This window comes from Lottia gigantea (assembly GCF_000327385.1).
Source record: "Lottia gigantea unplaced genomic scaffold LOTGIsca_19, whole genome shotgun sequence".
In the NCBI taxonomy this organism is placed as follows: domain Eukaryota; kingdom Metazoa; phylum Mollusca; class Gastropoda; family Lottiidae; genus Lottia; species Lottia gigantea.
Genome location: NW_008708358.1, coordinates 561,724 through 582,631, shown reverse-complemented (window position 1 = coordinate 582,631; position 20,908 = coordinate 561,724). Strand labels below are relative to the sequence as shown.

The 20,908-nt window shown below is 34.4% G+C and overlaps 3 protein-coding genes across 3 annotated transcripts; 1 reads left to right on the top strand and 2 right to left on the bottom strand.

The window, feature by feature from the left end:
* Positions 1 to 1,041: 1,041 nt before the first annotated feature.
* On the bottom strand, positions 1,042 to 7,069 carry LOTGIDRAFT_213858 (hypothetical protein; the record flags this gene model as incomplete). Its single annotated transcript, XM_009052684.1, has 14 exons — positions 1,042 to 1,489; positions 1,823 to 1,983; positions 2,253 to 2,489; positions 2,875 to 3,012; positions 3,344 to 3,427; positions 3,704 to 3,830; positions 4,176 to 4,306; positions 4,411 to 4,633; positions 5,003 to 5,235; positions 5,541 to 5,653; positions 5,996 to 6,104; positions 6,343 to 6,492; positions 6,704 to 6,740; positions 6,975 to 7,069. 14 exons carry the CDS (start codon positions 7,067 to 7,069, stop codon positions 1,240 to 1,242), a joined length of 2,088 nt encoding a protein of 695 aa, XP_009050932.1. The 3' UTR covers positions 1,042 to 1,239.
* A 1,699-nt stretch (positions 7,070 to 8,768) lies between these two features.
* LOTGIDRAFT_78111 (hypothetical protein) lies at positions 8,769 to 10,121 on the top strand (the record flags this gene model as incomplete). Its single annotated transcript, XM_009052625.1, has 3 exons — positions 8,769 to 8,881; positions 9,408 to 9,525; positions 10,020 to 10,121. Coding segments are annotated over 3 exons (333 nt in total), but the record flags the coding sequence as incomplete, so codon positions are not given.
* Positions 10,122 to 10,562: 441 nt separating this feature from the next.
* On the bottom strand, positions 10,563 to 14,499 carry LOTGIDRAFT_231339 (hypothetical protein). Its single transcript, XM_009052683.1, has 7 exons — positions 14,360 to 14,499; positions 13,959 to 14,129; positions 13,653 to 13,742; positions 13,245 to 13,334; positions 12,959 to 13,071; positions 12,435 to 12,585; positions 10,563 to 10,810 (listed from the first exon to the last, which is right to left on the bottom strand). The coding sequence occupies exons 1-7, from the start codon at positions 14,427 to 14,429 to the stop codon at positions 10,674 to 10,676; spliced, it is 822 nt and encodes a 273-aa protein (XP_009050931.1). The 5' UTR covers positions 14,430 to 14,499; the 3' UTR covers positions 10,563 to 10,673.
* Positions 14,500 to 20,908: the final 6,409 nt, after the last annotated feature.

The following is a 20,908-nucleotide window of genomic DNA, read 5'->3' as shown; positions in this document are numbered from 1 at the left end:
GTACCTGTGGTTTCAATATATTCAAAACATATCCTGGTTGTCTCAGCCCCACTTCCCAATACTTAGTTTAGGTGATATAGATGGGACAAGACTACAACCAATTTTAAAAGTAGAATCAGCAATTTCTTTTTTTCACATGAATAATACCAAAGCACCTAATCACATAGGTTTAACATCAAATCTTTTCCCAAACTCAACTAACAACCATGACCACTCCATTGATATAGTTTGTAATAATAGATACAATCTGAACACACCAACTAGAATAAACACTATGATTACATCCACTGGAACATCGAGTAGCCATAACTATATAATACTGTATCAAATAGCATTTATCAAAAAACAATGAAATATCTAAAAACTGCATAGTCAATCTCTATTTATACAAGTCTGAATCTTTCCAACTCTTATCTGATCTTTGGTATTTACAATGATAGATGTCGATTAAGTGGAGTGGGAATAACAAGCCTTTGAAGAAAGCAGGTTTTTTGATTATTATAATGTTCACTTTTGAACAATTTGGAATATACAGTTACCGGTACATTAAAAAAATTACTTTGGAAATGCAGAAAAGATTATAATACAGCAGAACTTGTTTCCGTGAATCTACCTGCATGACATCTCTCAGAGATCAAATAAGAGTCAACAAGTTGCAGACAATATATATACATGTACCTGATTATGTTTAAAAGTGCATTAATCTAAATCTCTCTCAAATAACAAACAACATTTATCCACAATTTATGACAAAAAAACCTATCTGTGTGTAATCATTGTTATAAACTGTAACAGTGAGAAATTTTTGTCATTCTAAACCTTATATCCTATCCTATCCTATACTTCTTGTGTACTTGTAATGTTTCAAGTCCTGGGAAACCATCTTTTTCTATAGCAATGTGCCATTAAATTTATAAAAAATGTTTTGATTTAACACAAAATGTGCTGAAAGGCTGACTTAAAAAGATATTTTAAATTCATTGAAGTCATGAAGCCTTTCTGAGAATAAAATCTTTCTAAAAGGGTCACCTATCAATCTGTCATATACAAGGCATCATTTATGACCATTTCAGTTTTGCATTGTTTCAGCAGCCATACTGCACACTTAATTATTCAAATATATTAATGCTTGAGCGAAATAGCATAATAAAGTACATAATAACAGCATTTTATCAATTATTCACATGGTGTATATATGCCCCAATATCATTTGAGCCAAGATAAGTGATAAAATCATCATCAAGATACAGTGGCAGGGAATTTAAAATCTAATTCTCCAGTTTTAGGATTAAAATGAAAGTTAATATCGACATGTTGATCAGGTTGTATGGATATTGGTTGTTTGTATAGATGAACAGCTTGTTGAGAATAGTAGTCCCATCGAACATTAGTTTCACTAACAACTGGTAATAACGGCCCATTTGATATCACATTATTATCACTAAACTGATATTCTACCCATAATGCAATACCATTCAATTCACCAGACCTAATAAAATTAAGATGGGTTAAAGCTACATATTATATTAATACTGTACGCAAAATATTTTCTGTATACTGTGACCAATTCACAAAAATATCAAAAGTTTATTTGTATTCCAGTCGTTTAAATAATTACTTACTTGTTTTCATTGTTAAAAATATCAGGAAAACATTGTTAATTATTTTGGACAATACCACAGGATCTTTCCACAAAATGATTTCACTCAATCTTATATACATTTTGTTATTCGTTGGCAAAAATTTATCCTGATGTGTGTTTTTGCTTAGCAGTTAAATAGAAACACACGATTATCTGAAACAAACAAAGTAAAATACTTACACATTGAATGGTAGTTTAGTAGTAGAAGATACAGGTTTAGTATCAAATACTGATTTTGACCAATCCAACTGAGCTATAGACACTGGATCTGTTAGAGGTAAACCTGGATATTCCCATAATGGCTGACGTTCTACATTAATATCAGACTTTTCAGATGACTTCTGAAATAAATACATTTTATTTAAAAATCTGTCATTTGATTATCATATTCATTTACAGTCTCTTAGAAATTAGCATTTAATTTGCACTCATTGGGATATTTTTGTATAAATATCACAAGATCAGTGGCATATTTAATGACAACACGAGAGATCAATGCTATCCAACACAATCTTGGAACTTGGGCAACCAGCTTTCATTATAAATTCTTTCTAACCGTGAATCACCACCATAAAAAAAAAAATCACCACCATAAACATATAGAATATACCTGTATAATGTTGTCAAATATATCTAAATCAAACCCTTCACAATTACCAACAGGTGCTCTAATCTTCCACAAATCTTTAAACTGCATTCCTACAGCTTTAATAGTCATCTGATAGGGTAAGATAGCTACATCAGGCACCATGAATTGTCTGAGTTCAGATACAGCATACCAGAAATACATATTCTCCCAGGGTAAGTTAGACGACATGAAGAATGGTTCACCAATTACTACATTAATCTGAAAATAACAACATTTTTTAAGATAAAACACTGAATAGATAGCTGTGTGACCTTTTCTAAGCGATACAATGACAAATTACTTGGTGGGATGGAAATAAGGTGTTTTGAAGGGTAACTACTTTACATGCATGTGCAATGTTTGCTGAAAAGGGTCTTGATTTCTAAGGAGATGACTAAAAGACCATAGTTTTGTTGATCGCAGGTTTTGAGTCTTATAAATGCCATACTATTATTTTGAAATGGGAAAGATCTTTCCAGAAAAATGTGAGACTGAAGACAAATAAATATATTGGGAAACTTCTTGAAAATTTAAATCAATCATCGAAAAATGTATTGTATGAGGGACATGAAAAGAGATATGTTTATAGCAATCAATTACAAACCTTGTATTTAAATAAATCTTCTGCTGTAATATCTTCTAAAGGTTTAGTAAATACTGTTATTTTATCATTCAGTCTATTATAATTTATATAGGATTTTAATACTCTCTCACACATAGGATTCGATTCTATTACAAATACCTAGAAAATGGTAACAAATTATTAACAAATATTTAGATAATATGCAAGTATACCTAGATAATACCTTGAAATTATAAACAAATACCAAGAAAATATTGACAAGTACCTAGAAAATATTTGAGAAATTTTAACAAATACCTAAAAAATATTTACAAATACCTAGAAAATATTTACAAATACCTAGAAAAATGATTACAAAAACCTAGAAAATATTAACAAATATCAATTTTTTATTTTACAAATAATCAAAAATACTTTCAAAATTCATGAAATTATGATAAAACCTTCATTATCACATACAACGCAAAAGCTAATTAAATCTAATAATTACCTTTTTTGCGCCTAATTGAGCAGCCATCAAGGGAAGTAAACTTCCATCACTTATACATAAACATATAGAGTTGGTCGTTAGATTCTAAAATACAAAACAGAGAAATTAATCTTTGAACAGAAAGGGAAGAAGAAAACTTAGAGATAATAGAAATGATAGAATAATTTACATACATGTACTGTTATGTTTCGGAAAATATGTTTTGCTTACTTTGAACTTTTCTTAAAAGTTAAGTAAGCTTTCAGAATATCTGGGTGAATGTACATTCATTTTCAGAACACAATAACTACATTCTTGACATTCAGTTAAGCCAATCTCACAAGAACAAGAGTCAACTAATATGAAGTATTTCTGGATTACCTGTTTTAAAACTGAGATAAAGACATCATTTCTTCGTGTATCATTAATCTGACCTATTCTAGTTCTACTGATGGATGTATGTATACCACATTCACAGATTGGTCTTTCTAATTCTGCTGGGGTCGTACTGCAAGTAAAAGCACATCAAACATAAAATTTTTAAAAATAAAAAGATATTTCAAATCATCATTAAAATACTTACCATAGTAAGAAACTTAAAAGTACATGTGGTATAAAATATCATAATGATATTTAACCAGACCAATATACATAAATCAAGCCAAGGCTTTAATCAGAAATCAAAACTAATTGTAAGAAACACTTATAACTATTTTGGATACAGTATTTATAAGTATAAGTACATACTGAAATTCATTTTGATAATTCTACCTATTTTATTTGGACTTTACAGTACAGATTACTTGGCATTGTGAAAACATAACACAATATACATAATATGTTAAAAACTTACTCATGACTGTCAACTACTTCAAACCATAAACTATATTCATCATGACTACTCAATATTTTAACAGATTGATTTACATCAACTGTTATAGGTACTGTAGGGTAATATATAGCCTGCATCCAATGGTCTCTCCACTGTGATAGAAACAAAGAAAAAAAAGAGGACAGTGGCATTAGCAAGGGGAAACTGCTTTGACGAATCTGGCACACTGCAATCAAAAATTTGATAAAGCCCCTACTCCAGCTAGAAATTTGATGATAGATATACCTATAATTACCTGAAGCCTATCACCATCCGGATGTGCCCAGCGAGGAGCACAACTGAGAATGACCTCCCCTTGTGGATCAACTTCTATATCCCACCACATCAATACAGCATCAACACTGCCCTTATTTAAAGATTTAATTATAACTGTTGAATTATCATCTTCAGGAATTCCTTCTTTACTAGCAAAATCAAACCTGTAAGGTAATTAAGGAGTTGTAAACCAGGAAAAAAATGCCTCCAGCAAACACAACCCTCACGTCCATCTACACAGAATATGACATGGTAGCATTGAGCCACCAAAATGGAATAATAGCTCAACCTCTAAAATGTCATCTAAATGACAAGCTATAATGAATTTTGTTTATTACCTTGACAATATTTGGCACTTTTCACTTTTTAAATACAGCCAATCACAGCCCTCGAAAACACACACAGTCATATTGTTAACAATCTTTATGTTGAGTGCTTTGATTGGCTGTATTCACTAGTGTACAATCCAACCAAAACCTAACGTTATTTCAAATTACAGAAACATACTGCAAACACTAATGAACAGACCTTACCTAAAGACCTGTACTGGTTGTGATATGGGTGTAAATAATGTAGAATCTAGTTGATCTAACTGTATATCATGTAAAGAAGCAGCTCCACTACATTTACAACATGCTAGAGGTGGGGAAATAGCCCTAGATTCACTTGTTTTTATTGGTTGTAAAACATTCCATTTCTTGATGAAATCTGAAGACACTAATTGCACATACATATTAGCTGCTCTGGGAATGACAAGACATTTTTTCTGGAAAATAATAAAAAAATATTCAAATATGAAACACTTAAAATGTTATAAATTATTGATAAGTTAATCACATTATCAGTTCAAGGTAATTACCTTTAAATGTCAATTCCAACTACAACAGAAATATTTAGAAATAGAGTTTAAATTCTTTGAGTAGTTATTTATATTATGTTTTTAATATCATACAAATAAGAAGATCGAAGGTCCTAAATTGACTGTTAAGAAATTTAAGGATAAGATACCCTTTTCAGTCTGTGTATTAAGGGTTGTCAGTGAGCCTATATATATCCATGTGCTGTATTTACCTCTAATAAATGTTTATGAGCATGATTATAAGTTCCTATAGCCCCTTCTCCTATTAACTCTGTATCAAGAACTTCAGTTACTAAAATATTGGCTCTATCTTCCATATCATTACCTACAAATAAGCCAAATTAAGCATAAGAATATCTTTGGCATTAAACAGGAACAAGGAAGAAAATTTTCCTCTAGAACACCCTTGATCTGCCTGGTTTTGCTCATCTGACATGCAATAAGATTAAAATACTGCTTTAAAACCCTACTAAAAATATTCAAACACTCTTGACTCTAGCGGCGGGTATACTGGCAAAAAATTTATGCAATATTTGCCCCAGCGGCTGTAACCATATAACATTTTTTTTCCTCAAGTTATATCACTGGGAGTTTAGGATATATGAAGTATTATTAGTTCAGGGTAATGTATGTCAGTACCAAATAAATCGATATGTATCAATTTTACCTGGCCCTGATTTCATTTCTGTTGATCTTTTTGGAATTAACTTAATCTGATCAGCATAATTATTTTTCTTTATTATTTCTTCAGCACATTTAGCCATTGGTTCAAAGGCCTAAAATAGGAAGGAATCGATTATTACAGTTGTTTGGGCAGATTTATGATTCCTGCAACCTAATAATTCAAAATTTTTATTTTCTCTCTTGTCTGCTATATTTTTTCTAAAGACAAAATGGTTGATGACAAAATTGCTTAATTGAACTTGGACCTTGCTTAAAGTAAAAAGATAAATGAAACCTACAATCCAGTCCAAAAATGACAAAAATGCTTAGTCTGTATAGAGAATTACCAACCTCACAAGCAGTAATTTGGTCCGCACCAGAAGCAGCTGCCATCATAGACAATAAACCAGTACCTGTTCCAATATCTAATACTTTAGCTTTTTCACCTCTAGCATGTATCATCTCTATAGCTTTCTTTACACCAGTATAATACTTCTTATTCTAAAACATATAATACAGTTTAACAATGGCAAAAAGGCAACAATTACATTGAGTGTGAAGGAAGATTACAATATTTTTCTTAAAGGTGTAGGCTTTATCTCAATGAAATTTGAAATGGATCTGAATATGTACCAAATTTTATCATTTAAATAATTCAGAAGTATGAGAAATCTTTATGAATTTCCACACATTAAAAATGATTAATATTTACCCTTTCTGTATCGTGTAACATATCAGCATACGCAGATCTGAAATTATTAATAGAATTAAATACACTCTATGGCCTTAGTAGCCTAGAAAAGGGCACTGCAAAAAGGGATCAAGAGGTGGATCATTTCATTATCATAGTCATAGAGAAACTAGGCAGACGGGAGATATCTTGAGAGTGTTTGATCTACACATAGTCTAAAAGGCTTCGAATCTGATGCCATTTATCGATATTGATGCGGATATGGATAAGTGATATGATGATAGTTTATTACCTGGCTATTTCTTGATGATAATCATACTCTTCATCTTGTAATATCCACTGCATTTTACCAGTTATAGGACACAGCCTGGAAGTAAACGTGCTCATTTTGACCCTTTGTTTTATATGATTGAAAGATTCCACCCAAAACGACGATAAAACATTAAAAACAAATAGCATTTCATAGTATCCAATAATATTTCATGGAGGCTGCCATCTTGTTTAGGGGGAGACAACTCTTCTTGAATGAATTATGCAAATTAACGAAGTAATTAAATGTAATTATATCCTAATGAGGTCTTTGGTGGCAATTCGTGTTATTTTTTGTTGTGTAAACTGAAGAACATTATTTTCACGATCAGATTTGATGTTTTGAAATAAAAACATAGAAGTATAAATGTTTGATAAAAACAGTAAAACAGTTGAGGGGAGAGAACTCCATTTCTTTTTACTACAGACTATAGCTAATATAAAGCGATCGTTCTGTGACATGAGTCGTGGAAACCAATTAACTAGGTCTCACCACAAAAGTCTTAATTTCTGTCAATCTGGATGTTTGAACTTCAAAGAATAGCTAATTAAAAAATTAGCAGCCATAATCTCGTTTAATTCAGATTATAGCCTAATCAAGTCTAAATCTTGTAAATACATTATCATCTTCAAGGTGACGAAGTCACGATATTTGAAAGGATTCTTCTTAAAGTCGTGTTTCTTTATTGACTCAGATACTTCAAAACGTGACTCCCAAATTTCTTCTTTATTTTGTATCTTTAAACTTACAATTTTCAAGAGAAATAGTCGATACAAAGTTGACATCAAATAGAAGATTAGAACATTAAAAGATCAAAACAATATTTAAATCAGAAAATAATTTTTTCTGTTGATATTTTGCAAAATACTTCTTGGACGAAACAGTAAGTATTTTATTTATTTTCATAGTTTTTTTTTGTAAAGCCTGTTCAATTGAAATAAATGCAGTCAAACATCCTACTGCATCTGATTGGGCTAATGATGATGGACAACGCCTAGCAGTGTGCAGTGAGGAAATATCTGCCTGGACAGCAGATTAGTCTACTCTTGCGTCAAAATATTTTTTTAATATCTTATTTCATTTGTCTGAAGATCACATAGCCTGAAACTCCGAGTAACAACATGTTGCAAGTTCTGTTTTAATATTTCTAATATCTTATTTCATGTAAGTTTATATTTGATCTACAGAAGAAGATGTCTGCAATGGATGCAATAAGTAATGTGCCGCCTGCTCTAGGAGGAAATGGAATGGCGCTAAATTTGAATTCATTTCTACAGATGGTACAATTAGCTACGATACAAGCTCAAACCAGAGAAGTTGGTTGTCAAACTGGAATGGGTAAGATGCAATTTGTCAGTCCACAGAAAAGTGCCAAAACAAGTGTCGTATTTTCTATTGGTGCTCTATACGACAGTTTCATGTATGGGATTAAACAATGTGAATGTCAAGAAACGCCTTGGCAATTACCTTTTGACAAATCAGTAGGTGTGTTTTGCATTTCGGTTTAAGTTGAAGGAGACATCATTTTAAGGCTCTGGAAGATCAAATATGCGACAGTTTTCTATGGCCAGAACGGAACAATGTTTGGCAAAACGCCCCCATTCGCGTCCATACTCTTCCAGAACGTCTATTAATTTTTCTATGAAAATCTCTTTGAATCAGATGATATTTCTCACTCGCTACTTTCTGGTATTATAGAATACACGATGTGAAGCGACAGGAGACTTAGAGATGAAAGTTGATATTCAAGGTTTACCTATAACAGATAGTATTAAAAAGCATGGTTTCCATATCCACCAACTAGGGGATATAACTAACGGATGTGATCCTACTGGTGGTCATTACAATCCTTTTAGTGGTCAGCATGGAGGTCCGGACACTCAAGATAGGTGGGTACTGATTACTGACTGTCAGGATATATAGACACCTAACAGTCAAGATAGAGAATACAATGCAGGATTGGTAGGTACTGAGCAGTCACGATAGATAGATACGGTCGGTCGATATAGATAGATCAGAACAACAGGGTAGATATGTCAATGCAGTCAGGATAGATAGATACAAAGCAGTATAAATAGATATATAGCAGCTAGGATATATTATAGGTAACAAACAATCAGGATAGATAGGTATAAAGCAGTCAGATAGATAGGTAACGAACAGCCAAAATAGAGAGGTACGAAGATAGAAAGGTATAAGGTACTAGACAGTAAAGATAAATATATACAAAGCAGTCAGGATAGATAGGAAGGAGTTCGGCAATATATATTATGATATATAATAGGGGAAGTATGAGTAGAGGATCATGTGCCCTTCCGATCGTTGCTAGAGCATTTGCTCAGGGTGTTCCTTTAGCCTCGTGATTATGATTAAGAGTTTAAATTCCCGATAGCTTCATACATGTATATTTTTCAGACATTATGGTGACTTAGGGAACTTGGAAGAAGATAATTATGGTAATATAAAAACCATTTTAACTGATAAAGTAGCTACATTGACTGGTACATATTCTATCAATGGTAGATCTATGGTGGTAAGTAATTGAGTACATTGACGGCAAGTTTCTGTCGAAATATCCTCAAAATGCTTTATTTAATTGATATGTTGGCTTTCTGCAAGAGTTGCCAAGTTGACAAACCCAGCCGTAAATGGCTTGGCAACTGTCCTAAATGCTACCTGATGATCAGTCGAGGCGTAACCCTATATGGACTTTGCGACAAACAACCGTTCAGCTTTGGCAACTACAAATACATATTTATAGGCAACTCAGAATCACAAGAAAATTGCAGAAAATATTAACCTGCTTTTTATTTCATCCCCCATCCTCCTCCATACTTCCATGTCCTCTTACGCCATTTCGTATACACATTATTAGCCCGACAAATCCGGCACTTCCAGTTCCTCGGACGTGATATGCAGATGTGATATTGACTTCTATGTAACCGTGATGATATCACATTCGTATATAACGCCCGAACGGATGGGGCCAGATTGGTCGGGCTAATAATGATATTTTCATCATTATAGTTGCACAGTAGAGAAGATGATTTGGGAAGGGGAGGTAATACAGGAAGTTTGTCGTCTGGTAATGCTGGTTCGAGAATGGGATGTTGTGTTATTGGTTATTCGGATGGGTCAAGGTGGCAAGGTTCAGCCGCACGATTGTCTAAAATGACCATGAGAAAAAGGCCAACCAGAATCATTCATGCCCCTGTTGGGCGATAACCGGATTAATCTCACAAATTTGACGCATAGTACCTGCATAATATGACATTTTAAATGATGCTGATGGTTGAACACTATATCTAAATGAGTGTACATAGACTTGAATCATATGATTGCTAAGAAGGATAGAGAAGGACAGGGGTACCCTTTCACTTTTGTAATGAGTGCATGCCTGTGCCTGTGCTTTCGTAAACTTTGCTTTACCGCAATTTTACACCCTTTTAATTTCTAAATAGAATGTTTTTGTTAAGCTTATAACTTCTTATAACTAAAGTAATAATCCTAAGCTATGTTGGATTTGATGAACTCAATATCTTAACCTATTAAAACATTACCACACAAATGTACATTTTCAAAATTTAATACTAGACTACATGTATTAACAAAACAAATCATAATAAATGAAGTGTAATATCGCTTAAATTTGTAAATAAACTTCTTTTATATAGATACATTTTACCAGCCATATGCTTTGACAAGACGTTGTGCTCGAGCAATGACGTCATTACTGTAATCATCACCAGTCGTTTTATCATCCATTCCAGGAATAGTTTGAACATTGCCGGGACCGAAATTGTAGGCTGCTACCCCTCCTGTAAAATATGTAAAGATTGGTATGAACTCTACCCCCAGAAGCCACTGATTAAGCCATCGATGAAGCTTAAGGAACAAAATGGTGACTGCATTTCAGATAGCTAAACTGCACGGTATTCATTGCTTTGAAGTAAACTAGTGTCCAAAAGAAACGATACCGCCTGTTTGCAACGACATAAAAGAAAAACTAAACAATGCAGAAGTTTAGGATTGGTGTTATGCTTTTGAGAAATCCTTTCACAACATCTGTACAAAAATTTCATTTCAATAAAATCTGTACAACCAATATGACAAGCCTTTAAAGATGGGTGGGGTCGAAAAAAGAACATTTCGTTAGAGCACTGATCACAGAAACAACGGGAAATGTCACACCACACGTCACAAAGTCAAGTCAGTAGCGGGTATGTCCACCGTGAGCATCAATACATGCCAGAACACGCCTACGGACTGATGCCGTCAAACGTCTGATGACGTTGGGAGTGATGCGTTGCCATTCCTCGAGGAGACATCGTTCCAAGTCCTGGACGTTGACTGGAGGCACACGGCGACGTCGGATTTGCCGATCGACGTGGTCCCATAAGTGCTCGATGGGATTCATGTCCGGTGAACATGCGGGCCATGGCAAAACCTGTACGTTGGCGTTGGCAAGGAAGTTCTGTGTCAATCTTGCTGTGTGTGGCCTTGCATTGTCATGTTGGAAAAGGAGTCCACGAGGCTGTTGCTGAATAAAGGGCACCACAACAGGCCGTAGGATGTCATCAATATAACGCTGTGCATTCAGGTTTCCTCGTAAACGGCCGGACCTGTTGGATATAGTTAGGCGCCAAACGTTCACCAAATCGTCGGTATACAAGCTGCCGTCCATCGTTTTTGAAGATGAGGAATCTGCTCTCATCAGAGAACATAACACGTGCCCAGTCCCGCCGTTGCCAACGTCGAACTCGCCTGGCCCAGATCAGTCTGTTGTTCCGGTGTCGAGGCGTCAGGAGTGGTCCGCGGTAGGGATGACGAGGCCGGATACCATACTGCCGTAGTCTCCTGTAGACGGTCTGTCGACTGATCCTGTGTCCCAGTGCTGTAGCCGCCGTGGGCGTCGCTGTTACGGTGCGGTTCCTCACGTGTAATACCCGGATGTAACGATATTCACGGGGCGTGGTTACTCGTGGTCTTCCACTTCTGGGCCTGTCTGACGTCTGACGTAACCGCTGCATCAACCTGGTGATAGTGATGCGTGCGCAGCCCAACCTTCTGGCGACGTCGACGTGTGTCGCTCCTTGTTGGACCATTCCAACGGATCTCTCTCTCGATGGCTGTCAAACGTGGCATATCTTGTGTTCTTTTTGTTGCTGTGATATCAACGTGTCTGATCAGCCGTTTTATACAGTTTTTATGCACGTGCAGAACATGCTAGAGAGGGAAATGTCACTTTCACGAAATTTACGTTTTTTCCCGGAAGTGATCACGTGTTCCCGGTATTTTTATCGACTATGCTGTGTTTGGGATGTGCAATACGAATTGGCATGTTTTCATATTAGACAATTCACTTAGTAAAAAACAATTTTGAAAATAAGTTGGTATCGTTTCTTTTGAACACTAGTTTATATAACGAAAGGCACTACTTACCTTTAAGTTGGTACTTCGCAGCCCAACTTGGATGATTACGTTTGATAGTTTTAACAAACGGCAATAAGACTGTTTGAGTCATATGGTTGATATGGTCACAGCTGTCCCATTTGTATTTTTTACAATCTTGTCCGGATTTGTGTAAGTCACACTAAATGTATAAAAAAAAGAACTTCGTGTGTGCTTAGAGCAAACCAAATCAGATCCGTAGTTACAGTAGTTGCGGTCCCTTTATTCCATTAGACAGTTTCTCAAAGGACCGCGGAACGTAAATACTAAAACTAAGCATAACAGATACACATCACACCATTTTCATGGGTATTAAGAAGAAGAACTTGCTTGGAGGTTTGAAGTTACATGAAAACTATATGCAAACGACAACGAAAGATACGCTTGACTAATAACCATCGTATCCCGAATACGGGTTTTGACATTTATGACGAATGGGGGCGTGGTTAACATACCACCTCAAAGATACATCTAAGAGCCCAACACGTCTTTTAACTAAAACTGGGTAGTTTTACCTGCATGATGCCCCACGCTTTCTTCTTATCTCCCAATCCATTGCTAGCATACAACAGTCTACCTCCCCTTGACTCACGACTGGCAATAGCTGCAATAATCGCTGGATGGATACCTGTATTATAAAACGGAACACAAAAGGGTATAAATTTCTGTGTCAAACCCCCACATCCTGGGTTCGTTTTTCCAGCTGATAAAAGATGTGAATGCCAAAACAACGAATTACTTAAACTGAAATTTGACACATTGATCAATAGCTACAACTTCAATTATTGAGTGAGAACTTACAACTGTTTCTTCCGGCTCGGATGTAACACTGTTTACGTTTGTTCAATTCAGCTAAATCAGTATCCAACATCTTATTAGACGCGCGTACTCCTAAAAACAGAAACATCATGTTTATCATCATCACTCAGTAATAAACCAAGAAATTGTTTCTTTCAGTTTGAGTCTAGTTATCGAGGACAAAACGACAGAAAATCATCGTGATGGTTTGCTTCTGCATCCTCTCTGTACATCGATTGATGGTCATCTGTCGCACCAATGGCACACATTTCGATGAACTTTCGCCCTTCGTCTTTCTAAAAAAGTGCCACAATATTCTTGTTATGTTATGGAATCATCAGATCATAAGATAATTGAGGCATTTATCTTTTTATAAAAATAGAAAACATGTATACCCTTTGGAATTCTTACCTGTATATTTCAACCAATCTTGTCCAGAAGTTAATTTGCCGGCCCCTGTTGGATTCAACTTCATAAAATCACCATAACACTGGTAGGAAACTTAATCATAAAACAAACCAATAATCATTAGCGAAAGAAATATTTTGGAAAATGAACTCTGAATATTGGACTCTGAAAGATATGAGACTCTGACCGAAAAAATTCTCTTCATCTATTTCACGCACGCATAGGAATATTACAATTGAAGAATTTACAGATTTTCTGGTGTTCCAGGAGATTAGATTAAAGCTCATTGATATGATTTAAATATCTTACCTGGGGGTGGAGTTGTTTTAGTTGGTTTTGGAGTATTTGGAACACAACATTTGTAGTTGGAAGAACAAAGACCATTGACAAATCTTCCATTGTAACATGATGGCCTCCTGGACCAAAACCACCAACCACCGGAAGACCTTTTACACTGTCCTCCTCGATAGGTACATTGATCTAAAATATAGTAAAAGAACATTTTGTAAAATTCTAAATAAAAGAACAAGAATCTCATTTCCCATGTGTACACAGCTTTATCAATTTTTGTTACCGTAAAATAATTTATGCTCTTTTCCATTCTGGTTATGAATGGAGCAATCTTTGCATTGTTTTTCTTGAACGAAATTCTGATTTTTAAATTTCGGATTTATGGCAGAACGACAGACAATCCAAAACGCTAAACCTACCTGCGTTAACATAGAAACACAAGAGAGCAAAGACCACCAATATATATGCCATATATCCCATCTTGGACATATTTGTAATAGTGTGACAATTTAACAGTTTTGGTGGTTTAAATACCCCAATCCCGGATGGTGATTTTAATCTTAAACCATCACAATATATCCAATTTACTCCAAGTGCGTTATTTACGTAAAGGGCTATAATGTAAATTTCTATGTTAAAAAAGGTTAAAAGGGTTGTTCTATTTTCTAGAAAATTGGTAATTCAGATTTTGACTCAAACCTGCTCTCTCGATGAAGAATCTAAGGCTGACTTATTCTCAATGTTATCTATCACGAGTCGTTGACAGTTCAATTGCTCACAGATTCCATTATTTGCATGGACGATGGTTACACCTATTAAAGGGATACTACCTCTTAGAATTTGAAGTCTCAAACTTTGTCAATAAGAGTATTATGGACTTCCATGACTAAAGAATATAATCTATATATAAGACGATATATCCATGAAAATTTTTTTAAGCGGGTTTCAAAATTATTTAGTTTATTGGATAATTACTTAATTATCGTTTTGACATCTTCCTTAGAGGGAGCATACCATTAATCGAAAATTCGAAATTGCGTTCCTGTTTCCCTTTAATCTTAAACGGACAGTTGCAACAATTTATTTTTTGGATAACAGTAATAGTGTTCACAGCTCATCGTCGAAATTGGAGCATTTAAAGCCATGTGTATCCAAAATTATCCGCGTTGAGTGTTGAAATGACGACTTGTCTTTTTAAGATACTCTATGATATATAGAAAAGACATATGTAGAGTAGAATTCCTAGTTCCGAAGTATTTTTGAAAGAATTATGTGATTTTCTATCATTTTTAGTAATTCTGAAGAATTTGAACAGAAATCCCCCCCAAATGGCGTATCAGTTCCTTTAAATCAAATTAGCATGATTATCTTCAAGTTATTATTATACGACGTGAGATGTACCGGAGATATCAATAACGCACATCATTAGGCTATTGTTGATTATTCAACAAGGATGTTTGTCAAGGGTGTGTTTGTCATTATTCAATTTGTATGTGAAAGAAGGGTTTTTAAATATATTCTTTCAAGAAATCATCTTGTAAATGACAGAACAAACATTTTTCTTGTGTGTATTTGCGGGCAGTTTATAGTTGCAGTTTCTATTTTATTCTTTATTTTTATATAAACATAGCGATATTGATGTATGTAAACATCACTTGCATGTCCTTTATGTATCATTCTGATTAAAGCAAGAAAACAGCATGTGACATTCGCAGGTGATATCCCAGATGGGTGTTTTACCCTACAGTAGTCTTCTTTATTTTTGAAATAGGTTAGTTTTCAGATTTAACAAGTATGCGTCAGTAAGTCAACCTTTTTTGGTACTTTAAAGACGTAAAATTTGACTTTTTACTACCGAAAATGGTGACCGTACCTTAGAGTACTGTTATGGCTGTGAAGGTCAATTTTGACTTGGAGCCACCATCAGTTATAAACTATGACTAGGATTCATTTCAAATTTATTTCAGTTGATATTGCCAAAGGTTTTCAATAGAATTATCCGGTCTAGGATTATGTCTTCTAAAAATGTTTATATGGGACAGCCTCTTTAATGAAATCTCCATGTAAAAAAAATCACAAACATGAAAAGTCTTAAACTAACAAAGAAGGGGAATTTTGAAACCTTTCAATATATTTCTTCGTCGAATTTACACAAAGAGGATGTGAACAGGTTTTCTAATGCCCCTTTGGGACATAACCCTGTGGTTGAAAACCCTGTGAAGACCCTGTGGTCTCTCAGAAGAGTATTGGATCAGAATAAGCACCACAGCTACTTTCAGATTAATGGTACTTTTTCGCATATTGAATAAATATTGAGAAGTTCTGAATTACTAAAACTACGACCAATTTGTTATCATTTTGTTTCTTTCTGACGAAATGGAGTGTTGTGCCTTACGTTTCTGCATCTAATTGGTCATACGAGCACAGTGTTAATGTTAATTCGACGATTTGCTTATGAATTCAATATGCAGCCGAAATTCCACGAAATAAGATTATTCGTTTTCATGCCTAAGGTGGTTGAAAAGATGCCGATTATTTGGGACAGCATGACCTACAAAGTAGAATATATAGGTCAAGATAGAACGCCTTCAAGACAAGATAAAAGGAAGTAAGAATATTGTCTATACAATATATAAATAAAAAACAAATGTTGTAGCATATCTATCATATAGTGTGTTATGGTATACATTCTGACAACAGATAATTACCATTGAGCTGAGTACTGGTCTCTGTAACCTACGGTATACATTTTTAATTTATATAAATAGATTCGTGTGAGGTGTATAACTCCAAGGTGAAGATTCACAAAGCCATAGTTTTATGTTCTGTGTGCATTTTCAAACAACTTTCATACAATATAAAATATGTCATTCCGATTTAACTGCATATCTCAATCCATTTTTGTTTGTTTCGTGGGCCGTAGACTTCACCTGCTTTCCGTGCTCTGACGAAATACTCATGCATTTTATGTGCTTGACACCGACAGTCCACAGACAAAATAGGTAACCTAACATAACATCCAAATCTGCATTTTTATTAGATTTAAAATATCTAATATTTTTATGTCTAAAAATTGATGAAACCTTTTACCATGACATCTAATTTGATAAACTGCAGTCGACAATCCAGAGGGAATGGCGGTCAGCAGGTTACAGATATATTTTCTGTCCACAACCCACAAATAGTAATGTAGATGTTGAAAACGACCTGTTTGTGTTGTTTACAGGACCATGAAAAAAGTATGCTTTATTAATTACTGACAAACCAAACCTTGGTTATTACTGAGTCCTTGCTCAAACTAATCTTATTTTCCATAGTTCCTGAGAATTCTTTGGTCATCTGCCAGGGTGTAAAAGAATACTAACTAAATTCTGTAAGAGAAAGCACTGATTAATGAGTTAAAGTGGTCCTACTTTTCAAACCAGGAGTCTTCATTTTGAAAATACCGAGACACAATTCCACAAGTATAAACCCCAGCAATATTTGGTTATTATCGACAAAATTATTAGATTTAGCATATGCTTGTTATTTATACACTATGCGGTAAGCTTCCAAAAGTTTACCCTAAATCTACGTGATGTAACTGATCTAACAAGAAGTTTTCATAATACCATTGCACTTATATTAAATTTGTGGGAAACAAAAAGAAAGGATTGAATTTTCAAACTTTCTATTTGAAACCCATTTTTCTTCAATCTTTCTTTGAGAAATGGATACTTTAGTGATTAAATTAATTTGGCATTTTAAGATTATCAATGAAACCAGATGAACTTAAATTGAAATTAAAAACTATTTTAAGAAAATTACATCTAGTTTGATTACTGGAACTGTTTTTAGAATGATTGTCTATGTTTTGTGTCTATCAGAATGTGTTCAGTGTTATATGTTTTTTGGCAGGTGTATTAAAGTAGTTGGTATAGTGTTAAGTGTTAGGTTACAGATACCAGTCTGTGATTAGATAGAAGGGCACTGGGCTATAGAAGTTCCTGATAGTACCTAGTACTTTTAACTAATATCTACCTATGGCGCTCTGGTTTTGATTGTGATATCTTATATTTTCTAGATTCTAAAGATTGTTTTCGTAATTGTCTAGTAGCCTAGAGGTGAATATTATTTAAGAACTTATACCAAGGTATGTTATAATATATATTTATAGTAAGAAAAGATATATTTAGTAATAGTCTTGTTGATTCTACTTGTTAATGTCTGTCTGAATTTTTTCCTGGTCTTTTTTTATTTGTAAAGTTCAGTTGTAGTAATTGTCAGATTTCTTTCTGGGTTTTCTTTTATGAATATGAGCTCCTAGAGATGGTTTCACGATGTTTGGCAGCGGAAACAATTCACCCGGTTATATGTTGGGTCACTAACATTACTTGAAGCAGGTTTGCACCACCTAATCGCCTTCAGACAGAACTTCAAGTGATCTATCTGCAGCACAAGCTGTTATGAAGCAATCCATATGTTCGTTCCCATTTAATGCCGTAACAAAATAAATATCAAAATCAAGATCATTCTTGTGAGAATCTTTAAAGAATTACAAACAAGTGCGATTCAAATTAAAGACGCCGGCTATGTAACGCTGACGCCCTCCAGTCGTAAGTTTACTCACATTCTTTGTCCTCGAAGTAAGGGCCAATATATCTTGAGCAAGAACTGAGCTGTAAGATAAGGGAATGTACATTATTTTATATCCCTATCCCCAATGAATACCTTTTATAGTGAGCTACATTATTGGTATTTTATATTCAGAAAACCATAAAATCTGTAATAAACACTTCATCAATTTTATATATCTCATTAACCTCTCCAGTTACCAGCATATAAATATTGTGACTGGACGAATGGACGGTAGACCAGTATATAAATAGATCTTTATCTGCATCTGTTTCATTCATTCATTCATTCAGATCAAAGTGAAGTTAGCCTGTCTAACCTTGTATAACAGATACATCTATAGACCATCCTGTATCCTATTCGATAAGGATGCAGTATACACAAGCTTCTTATGAATCCATGGCGTCTAACAGCCCTTAGAGTCCCTCTGTATTGTTCCAGTGGAAGATCTTAGCAGATTTTCGTTCTGAGACCACTCTGTTCAAAGGGTGAATGTTTATCTGTCTGATGTATAGTTTCCCCTAGTAGCCCTTTGTCTTATTTTACGCGAAACTTTGTTCTCAATTTCACAAGGTCGTATAAGAGGGGTATAGAAGCTTATGATCAAACGGAGTAGTTCTCGTAAAAGGAAAGCTATTTTTCTGTCTGCAAGTTCCTATTTGCAGTGTTTGTTATGTGTGTTGAGCAGCTATGACGGATGTGGCGCCAAGCAGGGTATACTTACTCTTCTAGACACCTGATACCACTGCTCATTATGAAATACTTCACTTATGAATGATATACTTTATGATATGAAAAGCTCATTATCTGCTACCAATGTTTTGCCAATATTTCGGGTTTCGTTTTACGGTTCGGATCGTTAGGACATGGTTTATTTATCCAAAATCCTTCATGTCTGAGAAACCAATCTTCCTCACATCATAACTTTGATCGTACTTAGATATAAGTTATCTTCTAAGTTCTGTAACTAATATGAGTATCATATCGTCAGTTAGTGGAGGTAAATAAATTGAAGTACCCATTACTAAGAATTACCACACGTAATTCTCTTTACCTTTCTTTCATCCTCCCTCCCTCTCTCCTTACTTACTTACTTCATACACAGCTGGCAGGTACGTTGCCATGGAATCACGCGGATAAGCATATCTTATATTACCTTCAGTTGGAACTACCTTACGGTATATTCAAGATAAGATTTATCTCTAAAATTTCTACCTGTGATGATAACATGGAACGAAATATTGTTTGTGAAAAACTCTGCTTGTTTTGATTCAGTTAATCGATAAATTAAAACTTCAAGTGGAAATTTGGTGTTTTTTTTATTTAAAGGTGGTGGTTAACTTTATTTGATATGAGGAAATTTTGATAAGAGAACAAATTCTGAAAGAAAGTTGGACTTGATTGCAGTGAATGGTTACCTCATAATAAGAAGACGACGTCTGCATCCAGTTAGCGCGTGCAGTAACTGCACATAACGTCTGGTGAAAGTGACCGGAAGTAGAGTGTCAAGGTGGAACAAAGTCTGATGAAGGAGTAAAGAAGTGGCGTATTTTGTGTTTTAGAATGAACTACAGACGATCCAAAACTGCAGATTTAAATTTTAGACGCGTAAGTTTTTAAACTTTCTTGTATGTATATTTAAATATAGTTCGATCATATTTTGATGTACATTTCCTTAATTGATTCCATTGGTTAGGCCTAGGTTACGTTGTTCTAGTAAACTTTTACCTGTAGCCTGTATGTTATGTATATACATTTCGTTTGATTCCATTCATTAAATCAAACAGATTTCAAACTTCTTCGTGTATATATATAGTTATGTATAGTGGTGCCCTTTTCCTTTCCCATTGTCTGAATAGCTTATCTGTTGGTATCTGAATATTTCTAAAATTTATAACACAATAATCGAATTCAAATTGGTTTTTTTTGTATCATCAGATGATGCTTATGACAGCCTAAGCCCTATATGTTAACTTTTCTTGAGATGGTGCTAACATATGAGCGAATGTTCTGATAATTTGCCATGTCAGCATTTCCAATCACAACTGATAAATAGATTAGACGGACAGAGTGCCAATTATTGTAGGCTATGACACCGTGTATGATATACAATTGGCCTACATTCAAGATTTGAATTTGAATTTAAATTTGAATTTCTCAGAACATCCGTCTATAGATTTAAAACTAAAATATCAGAACATTCCTTAAACGTTATACATTTAAACTTTCAAGGAAAGAATACTTTTTATATTATTCAGAATGATATTCAGATCCCTTTTGTTTCGTTCCCTTTTCAGTGTAACTTCTTAAAAACTTTTAAAAAAAAAACTAATCTAATGTGAAGAGTAAAAGTT

Bases quoted from the DNA above. Each gene is read 5' to 3' on its own strand.
- LOTGIDRAFT_231339 (XM_009052683.1), bottom strand. From the start codon at position 14,429: ATGTCCAAGATGGGATATATGGCATATATATTGGTGGTCTTTGCTCTC. The intron at 14,130-14,359 runs GTAGGTTTAGCG...ACTATATTTTAG, and splicing joins GTGTTTCTATGTTAACGCAG to ATCAATGTACCTATCGAGGA. The intron at 13,072-13,244 runs GTAAGTTCTCAC...TTTATAATACAG, and splicing joins CCGAGCCGGAAGAAACAGTT to GTATCCATCCAGCGATTATT.